At 40.5% G+C, this 16,225-nt stretch overlaps 1 protein-coding gene across 1 annotated transcript in view; it reads right to left on the reverse strand.

The window, feature by feature from the left end:
• CFAP54 (cilia and flagella associated protein 54) overlaps nt 1-16,225 on the reverse strand; it is a 250,519-nt gene that overhangs the window by 67,378 nt on the left and 166,916 nt on the right. Inside the window, exons 45-47 of the mRNA XM_018553872.1 lie at nt 3,747-3,944; nt 453-519; nt 164-364 (exon numbers count right to left, since the gene is read on the reverse strand). Coding sequence (XP_018409374.1) covers nt 164-364; nt 453-519; nt 3,747-3,944 — 466 coding nt within the window. The remainder of the gene's footprint in view (nt 1-163; nt 365-452; nt 520-3,746; nt 3,945-16,225) is intronic.

Genomic DNA, 16,225 nt, shown 5'->3' on the forward strand with positions numbered 1-16,225 from the left:
TAACCGCAGCAGCTGGAGAAGGAAAAAACATTATTTATTAACAATAACGTTATTGTTTTCAGGGGCAAAGGACTGAATCAAGAATTCATACAGAAAAACAAACCTGGAGATGAAGAATATCAGCATATTTATTAAAAGATTTTTTTTTTAACTTGGTACTAACCATGAGATTCTGAGCAAATGAATAAAGTTCTGAAATAAGAAAACCCAGACTGGAGACAACAGTGTTGACATCTGCTCTGTGCCGATCAGAAAACAGGTCAATCCCTGGAATAAGTTCAGTTATCTTACATCCTTCCCCAATCTCATATGTTGCATAATCAAGGTCTTCCTCTGGATGAGGCAGGGACACGTAAAACAATGACTAGAGATGAAAACAGACGTTGCATATTACATCATTCTTTATCAGATGACATTACTTTTCACACATGAAATACAAATGAGTGTCTTACCTTGAAAAGTAAAGCTGAGAACAGACAGCATTCTGTTCTCTTTCTGACATTTGATGTCAAGATGTAACTGCAAAAAGGGCATATAACAAGAAAGTTGAGAAACAACATCTTATGTTCCAGTAATCATGACTTGGTCAAAAACTAAATTTGCCAATTTACTATCACATAATTGCTGTCAATACTGTCAATTTAAAAAAAATGATTTTCTATTATTCATTTATACAGAACTGGCATTTTTTCTGTGATATTTTACTGACAACATTGATCTACTCACTGCCTCCTAAAGAGATTACAATCTATTGTACCTACCCCTATACACAGACTTACTGGGGCCAATTTAGGTGGAAGCCAATAAACCTACCAGTATGCATTTGGATTGTGGAAGAAACCACAGGACTTTGTTGTAAAACAGACCCACTACGCTAGTTCTGCAAACAATAGCGCTAACCACTGCCCACATTCCTCTTTTTACAGCTCATAATCAGATTTTTCTTCCTAGACTTTAAATGACTAGACATCAGCAGTGAAAATCTGGGAGTGAGCAAAAATACCATATTTCTGTGATGGCATATTGGACAATAGTATAATTATGGTCTTTATTATAAGAAAAATAAATTGGGAATGTGGAGTTGGAGTATATTCCTCATACTCCATTTGGATGATGTAATCATTTATTGAATCGGCACACTAATATTTAAAACCGCTGTATACACAGATGAATTTATATATATAACACGAAGTTCTCTCTGTATGCTGTATAATGCTATATTCTGATGTAATGTCCTTTTATAAGCAAGTAAAACTTAATTCAGCATTTCTCAAGATCTCAGTGCTTCATCTAAACACATCTTTAGAACTAGTATGAATCCCTGGAGTCCTAAAGTGAATTCTTCGATCTAAACATTGTACTTCATGACAAACCCTTCAAGTAGAAATATAACAGATAAAAGTAAAATGTAAATGTCATCATCTTATTTGCATTGAAAAGTAACAAGCAGCCAAGCATAACATCATTTGTGGCTTTTGGATTTTCAAGTCTTGACTAGTTTTCAGTCGGCACAATGGAGACAATATCATACCAAGGCACTGAGTTTTAATTCTTTTCACACATCTACATTTCACACTGTACAACACGTTTTTATAGCTAGTTTAAAGGTTGGATGAGTACTGATTGTAAAAAGGTTGATCACTTTATTGCTGGAATAGAAGGATCATTTTACTGCGCTCTAGACAGGATTTATCACCACATCATATAGAGATATAGATAGAGAGAGAGAGAGAGACAGAGAGAGAGAGAGAGAGATTGCACTTTATCACTGAAAACTTCCTTTAGGTGCTAATCAACATATTTTATTGCTTAATACAACAACAATCTTGTAAAATATGCAAGTCAAATAAAAATTACTTTCAAGTCCCATTAAACTCATCCTAAACAGTTATATCTTAAACATTTGAATCGTTAATTCCTTAACTATTAGCATAAATGTAGATCATTGGTGTATCACTTCTTTGTAGATCCTCAAATCATCTCTGAATTGGTGCTGACACTTTCCTTTTTTCTGGAGGGTACCTACTTTTGTTCACCATAGTCCCTCTGTGTGTTGTAAAGTAGCCATGAGCCCAAGCTTGCATCTGTGATGGACTAGAATCTCACATTTAGTTTATTTGTATTGAGATTGTAGTCTATCACAGAAGTGGATTTGGAGTGGATGATCTGCCTGAGTCACATTGAGATGGTGGACAGAGGAACCAGTGTACTTTTATGGGGTCCATCCATGATTAAAAAAAAAAAACAATATCAGTCTACCTGAAAAAGTAGTGGCTGACATAGAATCCCATGGAGTCACAGGAGTATGACGAGTCAGAACTACATGAGAAACTCCCTGTATATAATGCTAAATCACCATCAGTACCTGATAACCAGATAGGCAGAGCGGCAACCTGGCCCTTGAAAGTGCTGAGAGCCAAATGCTAGATCCAGATCAATCTGCATAATTCCCACCAAGAAACTCCTGAGGTGGAAACCTCTAAGCTCTAAGTGTTCTACCTGTAAGTAGTAAGTCCCAGGACTCTCAAATAAAAGACAAGCACTTAACCGCTGCAGTGCGGGGATAGCTTACTGCAAGGGTTAAGAATATTTCTGCCCAGAGTTCTTCTTGAAAGGAGAACTATTAGGTGAGTGATTTCCACTCATCCTCATAGTTAGAGCCGATGGGAGACATTGAAACTGTCACAGGTCAGTTCCATTGATCGGGAAGTGAGTGAACACATACCGTCGCTCGCTCACTTTCTGATCATCTGCAGAGAGGGTTGACTGGGATTCCCCCCCTGCCCTCTCCGATCCTCCAGGGCTGACTGGAGGAACGGATAGGGGAGGGGGCAGGTAGAGCCCGCTGTCAATCAGCCAGCTGGGTGGATCTCGACAGTATTGTCGGGATCCGTCCCGGCTGCGGCGCTCTCAGTACATAGCGAGCTGTATAGTGTGCTTTGGGTCACGGGAGGTGGTCAGTATATGTCCTCCCGTAACCCTTAAGAGAACTATGGGGTAAAAAGGTCAACTATACAATTAAAGTCAGATTTGTATTATCCTGATTTTGCAGAGAAAAGTAAATGGTCAGGATGTTGTATAGTTTCTGGCAGGGTATCTAGAGCAGGAGACTAGCTAAACAAAATTTGACGTTTTTTGGCAGATAAGATAGCTCACACTTAATGTATGTATACGATTTGTCTGCCTACACTTTACCTATACCAGGGGTAGGGACCACCGCCACTTGAGCTGTTGTGGAACTACAAGTCTCATAATGCACTGGTATAGCCTAAGCATGCACATATTACTAATTTTCTATTAGAAGTGCCTCGAGAACATTTATGAAAGAGAAAAAAGTGTGTCGGGAGGTAAAAGAAACCTGTCTGTCTGTGACATGAGAGGTTATGGGACAACCCCCCTGCCCCAAAGTATACTTCTTTCCTTACAGACTGTAGCCTCTGCGTGTGTGTATACAATATATAGTCACAAGTGCAAAATATATTGTACAAAAATACGTCTTCTACTGAGTAAATCATTACAGTTAAAAAGCGTATTCTTTTTTATGACAGAATGTATGCATAAACCAAGAATACAGAAAGCTTTCAGCTAACCGAACTGCTGCTGCAGAAAAGTTTTGCACTTCCTATACCGTAATAGTTTATTTCCTCAGCATGTACCAGGAGAAGCTTATTGCTCCCCTCTGGGCACTAAACATTATGTGATAAATAAAAATAAATCAAGATTTTTTTTTTCTCTTTAATACTTACCGAGACATTTTAGAAGCAATGACAGCAGCCAGCAAACAACCCCAAATTCCCGCTTGGGATAGAAATCTCTCACTGTAATCTTTAGATCTTTCGCTGCTTAGGCTGTCTGGGGAACCATCAAGTTCTTGCCATGAATTAAGAGCATCAGACATGTTGAGTGTTTCATCAAGGGCCTGACACCAGCATTTGAAAGCAGCTCTGCAACATATAAAATGTATCAAAATATGACACTATAGGGGAAATTTAGTGTGTGTGTGTGCAGCAAAACATCATTAAATGTTTAACCTTTTCAGTTCTAAATCAATACAATTCACAATATATAATGGACAGATGTATGTTATGGATTTAAAGACATGTGGGCTTTAACAGTTTTATCTGGAGAGTCATGTACTTGAAATGTGTAAGATATGACTCTTGCTAAATATTTTTCATAGGATCTGTATAGAAAATATAGTACAGGTTTTAAATTATTATTGAAATGTTTTAACTTGGAAAGTCATTTTTAATATAGGTCTAGCATTAAACAAAACTTGCCCTACTCCAAGTGTTTTTAATATTCACATATACAATTAAAATAAAGCAAAGCAGCACACAGAAAAACTACGTCAAACAAGTCTCTTATATAGCACCTTATAATTATACAAAATATATGTATCAGTAATTTTTTCCAATAACACTGCAGACAGTAAAACTGATAAGGCTCATAAATATTTGGCACATATAATTGACTGCCTTTGCAACACAAGAGATTACACTTATGCAACTTGTTAACTGGTTTGGGTGCTGGTGCTCATTTGGTATAAGATGTATTGCAACTTATTAAATGAAGACAGAATCCAGAAGAACTCAAAGGCTAAAAACTAGGGTAGCACAGATACCAAGTACAGTACTCGGTACAAGTACCAGTACATGTACCGATACTTTTGAGCTCCAAGACTAGACTAGAGAAACATTCAAAAATTAGGAGGCAGCTGTCATTTGTAAGGAGCACACGAAGCTCCTGGGATTTGTGCATCTCTGTTTTAATGTACGATTTTGTTTTTATAAATATAAATAAAGGGATGCACAGATACCAGGTTTGCGAGTACGGGTACTGGTACTTGCCGGGTACTTACAAGTACGAGTACTGATACATTTTTGTTTATTGTTATGTGACAGTTTTTCTAAAGCAATACAGACTAATGATTTCAGGACAGTGGTGGAGTGCTAGAGCTAGGTCCCAGCTGCAACCGCTGCAACCCTGGTAGTTCTCATGAAAATGCCAAGTATCGGCACTGGTACTCGAAAAGTTTCTGTGCATCCCTACTAAAAACAATTAAACACTCCAGCTTTTGAATTTTCTTTGGTATGCTGCAATAAAGAGTATTCAATGCAGAGAATGCTTCTGGATTCTACCTACATTTCATAGGCTGGGATATTTAAAGAAGTAGTCTCACCTTGTATTATTTTTTTTATAGCTCAGTCATCTAAGTCCTAAAATTTATGTTGCTTTGACAGCTCACTCCTCTTCATTCTTGACTACGCTATGCAAAGGAGACGGACTCTTGATTGACTGCTCTTATCTCACAGTCTGTATTTTTCCAATAAAAAACAAGGCTTCCCTTCCAGTTCTAATGCCTGTGCTGATTTCTGTGAGAGCGCCCTCCTCCCTCTGCATTCTTGTGACCTCACTTGTGTCAGGAAAGTGCAGGTACAGTGGTCAGGAGTGAAGAGGAGTGAACTGTCAAAGTCTGTATCTCACTGTGTAGAGCACATAGAAGCAAGGGATAACAAGCAACATACACTGGGGGATTGAGATGACTACGTTGTGAAAAATAATATAAGGTAAGACTTCTTCTTTAAGAGTGTCTATATAACCAATTGGCACACTGTATTTTGCAATAATAACATTTTTCAGGCATTCTGCGACTTTTAAAAGAACCAGGTGTACAATCTGCAACAGGTTTAGATGTTTTGAAAAGCTCATTTGGGCTTTTACTGTGAAGGGCAGAGCAAAGGTTTTTTTTATACAGATCTCTAGACTTACAGATACTTACCTTGCTTTCACTCCCTTGCTCTTCCATTCAGCTGCCAGGAGCAAAAGGAGAGCCCTGTATTATCTGTAAGTCATCAGATTAATTTCTTACACTGGGTGATGGAATTCCTGTGTGACGGCACTGATTGCCCTGGTGCTACAACATGGAGTGAGTCAAATACTCCCTCATGTCTGAAAGTACCCTGAGCTGAATGGAGCGGTAGGGGGTGGAAAAGCAAGTATATGATGCTGGAAATAGAGGGATTGAAGCAAACCTGTTGACTTGTTTGTTTGGCCCAAATTGGCAAATCAAAGCAGAGAATGCATGAATATGCTTTTCTAGAAAATCTAGAAAATTCTAGCATGTAACTATTTACCTGCTATGGGATTTAAAATGCCCACACAATTAAATTCCTAGTACAAATCCCATACAGTTTAAACATTATGGATAGACTGTAAACAATCACTTACCTTCAACTAAAATAATTTTAAAGAATGTTGACAAAACTCCTATTTTCTAAATTGACAGGAGATAAAAGCTGAACTACAAGCCAACAACTAAATACACCATTGAAGTGCATACTGTATATGGGAAATGTTTTTCCTGGCAAAAGATTTATAATTCTCTGCAGCAAATATGAAAATCCAGCTCCCTGCCAGACAACATAGACAGATTTGAGGCCTACTCTGCAGCTGCAGCACAACGGTAAGTTTGGGAAACGCCTGCAGTCTGCTGATTGGATAATAAATGAGAAGCAGCACCCCAATAAGGCCATTCCTCTTGATCATTCTATTCTCTCCTTCACCCAGCATATTTACTGACAGGACATGTAAATTCGGCAGTGCCTGATTGGCTCCTGGTGTCGGCCCTTTTTCTCCCAAAGGGCCAACACTGTTTTACTGGCAATTACAGGAAAATTATATTAAGGTAGTTTTAGGTGCCTATATTGATTGCATTAAAAATACATTTTATTTTCATCTGTTAAAAAAAAAATCAAATTTAGGGTTTTCATATAATATGATTGTTTTAGGTTTTTACCTGCATGGATGAAAATTGCTGCAAAAACCTGTTCTTAAATATATTTGTAAAAACATATATTGAAAACAAAGGGTTCATATGTTAGAAAAATGTCTATATGTTGTGATTGGTCCTGTGGTAAAATGCTAAAAGTAGCATACATTTCCTTCAGATTTTAAAGCTAGGAGATTTAAGTTGTGGGGACTTTGCACATCAGAGGTTCTATATAAAGATGGCAGGCATTGAAGTTTGGGAAGAGCTTAAGAGAATGTGAACTTCTACCACACAGCTGTATGTCCAAATGTGCTGTGGTGAAACCACTAAGAAGTATTGCTACACCACAGCTTTTTGTTTTAGGTAAGGTTCACCTCATCATATGTTTAAGTTCCCAGAAGGGATGGAGAACTCAGTAAGCCATATTAAGAGCTGTTTTTGTTTAAAGCCCGCTCCTTATCCTACAAATTTTTGCTGGCTTGAATGTAATAAAACTTTATTTTTTTAACTGCATGTCCCTACAGCTTAATTCCCAAAGTAGGGAAGAGTTAACATTTCTGCCAGGTTTTTACTTATGTCTGTGGCCCCATTGGGAATATTTACCCTTACTTCCTCAAGGAACAGACAGCAAAGAAACATTGTCAGGAGTTCTATCTCTTCACTTTTCTACTAAAAAACTTTTTTTCTGTACCCACATTAGACAGATTTCATACCACTTCCTGTCCTGTTATAAAGTGAGGGGAAATCTTCTGATTTGAGAAACATATGTCAGTGAAAAAAGGCTGCAACCTGTTGTGGAAATTTTATTAGGATGTGGTTTTAGTGTATTGTAATATTTTGTCATTAGTCTCCCAGTGTCTCGGTTTAAATAGGCACTGGGGGTTAAACCATTGGAGTAGATATCTTATGCGCGGCAGAGCAGTGTCTTCTTGGCGAATGTATGGACGCCGGCTGGGGCCCCCCATGCAATGCATGGATTTATTGGCTTGCGTGGATACATTTGTTTGGAACGCAATATATGAAAGGAACGTGTGTTTGTTCTATCTGGTGCGTCTGATCAACCGCTAGAGATAATATAACGTTGTCCCTGTGAATGAGCGCGTATGAGAATCACAGTAACGTTATGTGGCATGGATCATTGAGCAATGCTGGATAAAGTACACTCCGGTGGTAATAGATTATTGTATTATGTATTGAAGTGATTGTTAACCACTTCCCGGTTTGCTGGTTGTTGAAATCATCTGCTGGTTTGCTATCACTTCCTGTCTCGCTGTTTGAGACATCCCTTCCTGTCTGACATCACTTCCTGTTGGGCAGGTATAAAACAATAAACATACCTGTGCTCTGTCTCTAAGCATGGGATTATCAAGCAAGCAGCATCTGTCTCCTGTGTCCTAACTCTACATTGACTCTGGAGGGATACTTCCAGTCCTCGCACAAAAGAGCGTAGTACAACGGGGGAAATTCTTTGTGTTTGGCGCAGCTTAATGATTTGTGCGTTGAACCAAGCGAATTTCCATAACAAACCCCTTCCCCTCTCTATCCAAAAGAAAGAAAATAGTATTTTTGTACTCACTGTACAACCCTTTTCTTTTAACCTAATGAGGGACACAGGAATTCATTAGACTATAGACTGCTATTGATCCTACAGGATCAATGGACTCTGGCAACAAAAGAAAAGGTTGGCCACCAAGGAATAACCCCATCCACAACCAATGTGCCTCAGTTTGTACAACAGCAGTGCTGAGAGTATGAAATAAATGCAGAGAAGAGGGACTTATGCCCCACAATGTATTTTATAATGAGTACAACATTTCTCTTTTCTTTCTTGTTCATTCAGGGATAAACTAATTCTTTAGACTGTGGGGGCATCAAAAAGCAGTCCAACAGAGGGGTGGGCAACATAGTAACAAAGCTAACAGACTCAAGACAAAACAACAGAATTCTGGGGAGTGCCTCACGCAATATATCTAGTAGAGTGTGCCCGGACAGGAAGAGGTGGAACCCAATTCCTAAAACTAAGTTTGGATAATGGTGTGCCTGAGTCACCTAGATATGTTTTTGTGGTGGATATCATCATAGCTAGAAAACCTTTCATCCATTCAACTCCATTGGAAGGTGTCCATAGTCCTGTCCAGTGCCAAGGCACCTTCTTTCAGCTTTACTCCACTAGAGAGGAAGACCCCTACATTGCTTAGTAAGGATGTGAATCATCCTGTCAGCAGACAAGGGAAGATGCACCATGGCCATGAATACATTGGATTACAGTTCTAAGGTGACCACTCTTCTTAGTCAAGCCAACACTTATGAGCCACTTAAAATGGACCCCACTAGCTGTTACAGCAAAAAAGGTGTAATGTTATTTACAACAGCAAAAAAAGATAAAAGCTACATCATGCATGTATAGACCCACAAGGAAGGTGCTCCTCTAAGACTGATTGTCAGTAGTATCAACTCTGTCAAATATAATATTGCTACGTATCTGGCTACTATTCTGTCACCCTTAGTTGGCAACAAAGTATATAATATTCAGAATTATTCAGAAGTATATTTAAAGAAGAATTCGAGGGTTTGCTTAAATTAATCCTTGCAGTGGGGCTTTTGGTCTAGGGAGGAAAATAAAGAAAATATACTCTCCTGATCCTTGGTCCCACCTGGCTGCGGAAACAGTCCCTGCAGCCTAGTCTTCCTCGGGATCTGGCAATCTACGGACAGGTGATGTCATCCCATCTAATGCAGGTCCATTCGATGTGAGGACGCTGAAGGACATACCTCAGCCAGAACATAGGGGGAAGAGAGGTGAGCAGTTATTGCCATAGTACCGAGGACCAGGTAAGTATATCTTCTTTACTTTTGCTCCTAGATTAAAACGAGCACTTAACCCATGCAGCGTGGGGGTAACCCCACTGCAAGGGTTTATTTGAAAAAAACTTGGAGTTCTTCTTTAACAAATATTGCATACCTGTGTCCTACAAGCTCAGCAATATATTGAAATGGAAGATTGTACATCCTTTAGACTTAACACCAAATGACTTGGTATATGCAGTGCAGTGTAGTTAGAAATGCAAAGATCTGTACATTGGAGATACAAAACAAGCTCTCAACATATAAATGGCACATCACAGAAGGGAAAAGTTTAAGTGTCAAAACTCAGCAGTCTTCCTACACTCTAAGCAAAAGGGACATTTTGAAGATAGTGAAGTCACTGGAACTGAGCAAATGGCTTGGAGAAGCTACAAATGTGATTAACTGCTATTAGCAATGTCCTGGTTGAGGTGGTAGGCAGAAGCTATCTTAGGCAAGAGAGAAGTTCTGGGTCTCAACACCACACTGTCCCTACCCAAAACCAGAAAGAATTCCTGCAGGATTTGGCCACCAGTTTAGACACTTGCCTCGCAGAAGTGATGGCTACAAGGAATACCACCTAGTGGATAAGAGTAGAGAAAGGATTGTCTCTAATGGGTTCAAATGACAGTATCTGAATCACAAAGAGAGAACCTGATTCAGATCCCTCTGGGTCACAGGGAAACAAACAGGGGAAGATAGGTGGGAGGCTCCACGTAAAAAGATCCAAATCAAGGAGTAAATGGCCAATGGGCTCTGAAACAAGAAACACAGGGCAGAAACCTCGACCTTGGAAGCAATGAGAGCCAAATGCTGGTCCAGATCCTGCTGCAGGAAGGAATAAAAACATCCTATGGAGAAACTCGCATCAAGTGAAGTATGCCAGCCATGTCCGATGATAGTTCTTGCTGGTAATAGACTTCCATGATAGTTTTTGCTAGTAATAGACTTCCTAGCTTTTATAATCATAGAAATCACACATTCAGAGATGCCCCTGCAAAGGCTGGACTATAACAGCAATGCCAATAAAGCCTGTGGCCGTAATGCAGAACAGCAAATCAGTCATTGAGGCAGATGATCTGGCAGAGTACATGGAGAGTCCACCAGGAGCCTTACCAGGTTGGTGTACCACATTTTCCTAGGCCAGAAAGAAGTTTCAGGGGACAAAAGGCATGGATCAAGGTGTATTGGATCCCATGGAGCCACCACAGCATCCATTGCTTCCACTAGAAGATTTTGAATTTGTCTAGTTTATTGCTGAACCTGTAGTCCGAAGTAACCCATGGGTCAGAGGAGGTACCTAGCAGACAGCTAAAGCAGACCATAAGGAGTCCCTTCACAAAAGCCAAGTAGAACTAAGTTCTGCGGTTGACTTGCATATGCAGTGTTAACCCAGTTCTGCATGCCAGAGAAAGAAGAGAAAAAAAATCAAACGCTAGAGATGTACAGATATACTACAATACCAAAGGCAATGAGGAGGCCTAAAATAGGGTCATGACCAGAAAATGCCTCTCAAAAATACTTAGTGGCTACATATACACACTGAAAAGGAACCCACTGACCTCTCAAAATTTACGGGGAAAAGCACTATGTTGAGAACCCCAGAGTAAACATATGCGTTAGGGGGGGGGGGGGAGTGCTGTTCGGCAGCTTCACAGCAGCTTTGTCATTAGTCTGACCTTTTTTAAGCCGTGTTCTCGGTAACGTTGTAAACGGCTGGCGATGACTGTTCAGATACAAATGATCTGCCGTCTATACAGCCGCTGGATCATTTGTACCTAGCGGTGGAGTGTACCTTCCCCCACTTCCACCGCCGGCTACCCCGGGCTGGCCAGAGACCAGAACGGTGGGTCTCCCCGCATCGATCAGAGGGTGTTCAGCAAGCATCTAGCCGCTGATCTCACCTCCGATCAATGGATCCAAAAGTCATGTGTATTAAATCACTTCCAGTGTCGCTGTGTACATTCTCCGGCTCTTAGAGCCAGGAGAAGAAAAAGCTGATGAAGCAGATCTCTGCTTCATCAGCTTTTTTGCGGTCCCTAGGTGACATTAGGGATCTGAAAGACCCCTGATGTCTCGCATAAAGGGGGCCGATCATATCCTATTTGCTATTACATAGGGGGCTTGTTACCCCCCTATGTGATAGCAATACAGTTAAGTGTAAAAAAAATAAAAAATATATATATATAAAAAAATTAAAGTAACATATGAAAAAAATCTTAAAAAGCAAAAAAAAAATTTTAAGTCGCCCACCCCCATGTACACACACATAGAAGCGCAAACAGGCATCGGGTATGCCTACGATCAAAAACTAAAACGTTACATATCGCCGCGAACGTCAGAGTGAGAGCAATAATTCTAGACCATTAATCACTGTTAACACTAAACTAATTAGCAATAGAAGTTTTTAAAGTGTCACCTATGGGAAATTTTGGGTATTGTAGTTTTTTGCTGTTTCGAGGAACACACACAATTTTAATGCTAGACATGTTTGGTATCTATTTACCAAATGTGACCCAATCTTTTATAGTTTACTAAAAAGTTGTGTATTATATTCTGTTTCTGTGCACTAAATTTAATTTTAGTGTATTCTATCCTATAAATACTGGTTTGATAAACATTTGAGCAAATACAGTGCAAAATAGATAGAGCTTGACATAAATGAGGTCCACTGTGCTTCCTGCCGAGTAGTGCAGAGCAGAGACAATGCTTTCCTCTTTAATTTTATCTTAGTGCAAGCATAGCTGGAGTGGTTTAAATATAGGCTCTTAAGCTTCGGGTGCAGCAAACGCCAGCGAAAACCGAGGTCATCTAAAGTTATGCTCCTGATAACATCTGTCTTTCCGGGTGGTTGAAGTGTGGCACATAATTGTAAAGGCCCGTTTCAAAGAGCTTTTGTTTGACTCTAAACTGATTCTCTCTCCATAAATGTCAATGGGAATGCAAAAGCAGCTAGTAACAGACTGATGCAGCTTAGAAGGATGCCAAATGCAGGTATGATGGAGGTCAACTGCAGGTTAAATGCACCTCTCAATGAACTCTAAATGATCTCATAATCACCTCAAACTGTCAGATGCAAATGGAATTCAACTGAAAGCAAATTGCATTTGCCCAAAGCACAAGCCCAAAATCGATATAAACCCTAAGACAGCAATACTTGAACATGCTCCAGAATTTCTTGAGTGAATGAACACATATAAAGGAAAATCAAAATACATAAATGTAAACTGATGTTGACCTTCTAATAATGAAACTAAAATCAGTTTGTTTCAATTGTCTTGCTATTACAAATGACCACACTTATTATGGAACAAATATCACAACATTACATTCCAATGAGCAGCAAACAAACTAAAAAAATAAATCATATAAACTATCTTGCTGGATATAGTAAATGACAATGACAGTCACAACTGGAAGCACTAGATAAATATGACAGCCACAATGGAAACATCTTTGTAGATGAATATCAAATGCAAAGCAGATTATGAGCCACGTCAAAAGAGTGTTCCTATTCTGGAGCCCCAACTTGATTTTGGTTATTAGTAAAGGAAAAGAATCCAGCATTTGTACACTGTAAAGCTTGAATTATGGAACACAAACATGTGGCTGCATAGGGCAGGGTAGTAAGAGCAAGTGATTGAGGTTATATTTCATTTTGAATAATATTGGAATTGCTCTGTTGATTGATAAAATATTATAGGGATTCATTCTAACTAGTTGAATTATTAAAAGGTGTATGTGGAAGAGCATTTCATAATATGGCACTATTGGTACAAAGCCTTAATCTAGAGTTACTGTAAAGCAGAGCAGAGTTTAAAAAATAGAAGATATCTGCCCGCCCCCCCAAAAGTCAAAAATAAAGGAGTTAATTCCACTTTTAGGCAATGAGTAGAGACGAACAAACCACTGCTATATGACCCTAATATAGCTAGTCAGTTTACAAATTCATGGACATGGGACTTCTGGTAAGGAGTATGGTGCACATCTTAATGGAATAAATCAGTATCTAATGCATGGATTTCAGGACCAGCTTCTTGGCGGGCGCAATATTGTTTTCATAGATACATTACAACAAAGTAATATTGACACTAGTTTCAGGCCTTTTGTACAGACAGTATTAGGCGTTAGGGCAGTGGTGGCGCACCTATGGCACGCGTGCCAGGGAGGGCACGCGGGGCCCTCTCTGCTGGCACGCGAATATTTTGCGCATTTTTGCCGCTTGATATTGCGAGAAGTCGCCGGCCAATGTTTTTTCAATGGAGCTGTTCTAATGTACAGCTCCATGTCGCTGTCGCTTCAACAGGACCCTTTTTCCCGCGGATGTCGCCCGATGTTTCTATTTTTGAATGCAGCACGACGTTGAAGATCGCTGGAACGTCGCTCCGAACAGTTGCGATATCCCGGCCCCGCTTGTCAGGTATGTTGCTTGGTGTGAATGGGGCCTAAGGCACTGATGTTGAACGTTTCTTAAACCCGAGCGCCCGAACTGCAATACAGTACTAAACTTATTTTCAGCGCTGGCACTTTGAGGTAAATTAATTAATTTTGCGTCGCAGTTTGGGCACTCAGGTTCAAAAAGGTTTGCCATCACTGCGTTAGGGGGTACTGTTAGGTGTTCCACTGAAGGCTAAGTTAAAGAGTTATTAAACCCTCACGGTTTTTTTTTCCATACATCTACTGCTAGCAAGCAGTAGATATATGCAAAAACTTTAAAAAAAACAAAACCTTTTGAAACGGGTTTAAACTTACCTGTGTCTTTGCCGCGCGCTCCTGTCGAAACATCTGACGAGTCTCGGGAGGCCGCAAAGGATCTTGGGGCAGGCGTATGCGCAGTTCAGATGTTCGGCCAGGAGACGAGGAGAGACACAAGGTAAGTATATGGAGCAGCGTGCACTGGCACAGACACAGTGGCACATGAGAGAATAGGAGGACAGAGGAGTCAGCGCTGGATCGGAGACCTGCACCAGCGCTGGAGGGACAGCTAAAAAGGACAGTAAGGAAGAAGATGATCGAATAAAGAGGCATCGTTTAAGGTAAGTCCTGACACTAACATTGGGTGGGGGGAACAAAATAGCCTTTAATGTCACTTCAAGTATCAGGGTTAGAATATTGGAAATCTGTCAGGAACGTAGAACTAATGCCCATAGCATGAGGAGGGCTCGAGTTACTACACGCACTATGGCACGCAGAAACGAGCATAGTGACAGACGAGCAGTAACTGCGCATGTGCAGTGCACGAATTGGTGCCAATCGGCCTATTTAAACCCCAAGCAGCAACTGATAGTTGCTGGAAGATCTCAGCTGTACCTGTACCTGTGTTCCTGTATCTGAATACTGTGACTGACCCGGCTTGCTCCTGTTTCCTGCTGTCTGCTGCCTGCCTTCTGACCTCGGCTTGTCTGACTATTCTCCTGCCTCCTGATTCGGCTCCGATCTGTCTGTTTGGTTCTGGCCCGGCTTCTACTGACCACGTCTACCATCCGGATTCTCTTGGCCTGCCAGCCACTGACCCAGTCCACCTGAATCCTGCATCTGGCTTCCTGCATCTGCCATCCTGCATCTGGCATCTGGCATCCTGCATCCAGCTTCCTGCATCCGGCTTCCCTATCCTTACCAGCAGGTGATCAGCATCCACAGGCACTGGTATCTCTCTCTGTTCGTGCGCTACCTGTGCCATCTCCAGGGGTGCTCTGACGAGAGTTACGAAAGGAGCCTCCCTCATCATTCAGACCATACCAGGTACGTGACAAAATACTTACTGAAAGAATATAAAGGCTGCCACTTTCTGACCCATATTTCTTAAAATGCTATTTGCCTAGGTATCATGCTGATCCAGTGACTTCAATATTTTCTGAGGCACTGACTTGCAGAATGCAGATCAGAAGACAGAGATCAGAGACATCCTGGCAACTAGTATTCTTATAACAAGTTCAGCAATGGAGGCCTCCAGCTCCTCTCAATAAAGATTTCCTTTATGGGATATGGTTGTTTTAAAATCAGCTTTAGGTTAAAAAAGAGCTCCAAGAAAATTTCTTCTTAACCCTTGCAGTGGGGCTCACTTTGGTCTAGGTGCAAAAATAAAAAAGTTAAACTTACCAGATCATTAGAACAGTCTTCCTGTTAGACCAGTCCTTTCAGCCTCTATCCTCCTCCACTGCAGCCGTCTAAGGTTCCTGGGTCATTACATCCTATACACAGTGTATAGGATATGAGGTCACCGAGGGACATACAATTGTGACAGAGTAGGAGGAGAGAGGCTGGAGGGTGCACTGTAGGAGCCAGCTAACTCCAAGGCTCAGGAGAGCATAACTTTTTTTATTATTGTACCTAGACTAAACTGAGCACTTAACCCTTGCAGTGCAGGGGTAGCCCCACTGCAAGGGTTAAGAAAGATTTCCCCCTGGACTTCTTCTTTAAGTCTTTCAATCTGCAGTATGCTTGCTATTTCCATAGCCTTCATGTCACATTACAGTGCCAGTGGTACAGCTGGCAGAATGTTTCACATGATTTGTAAATGCCAGGTTAATTAGATATATATGAGCAAGGCAAAACATATCCACAGCTGTAAATGGGCCTTTCACATAATTACTATGTGTCTCAATTTTG

Source organism: Nanorana parkeri, unplaced genomic scaffold (assembly GCF_000935625.1).
Source record: "Nanorana parkeri isolate BGI_ZX_2015 unplaced genomic scaffold, ASM93562v1 scaffold132, whole genome shotgun sequence".
Classification (NCBI taxonomy): domain Eukaryota; kingdom Metazoa; phylum Chordata; class Amphibia; order Anura; family Dicroglossidae; genus Nanorana; species Nanorana parkeri.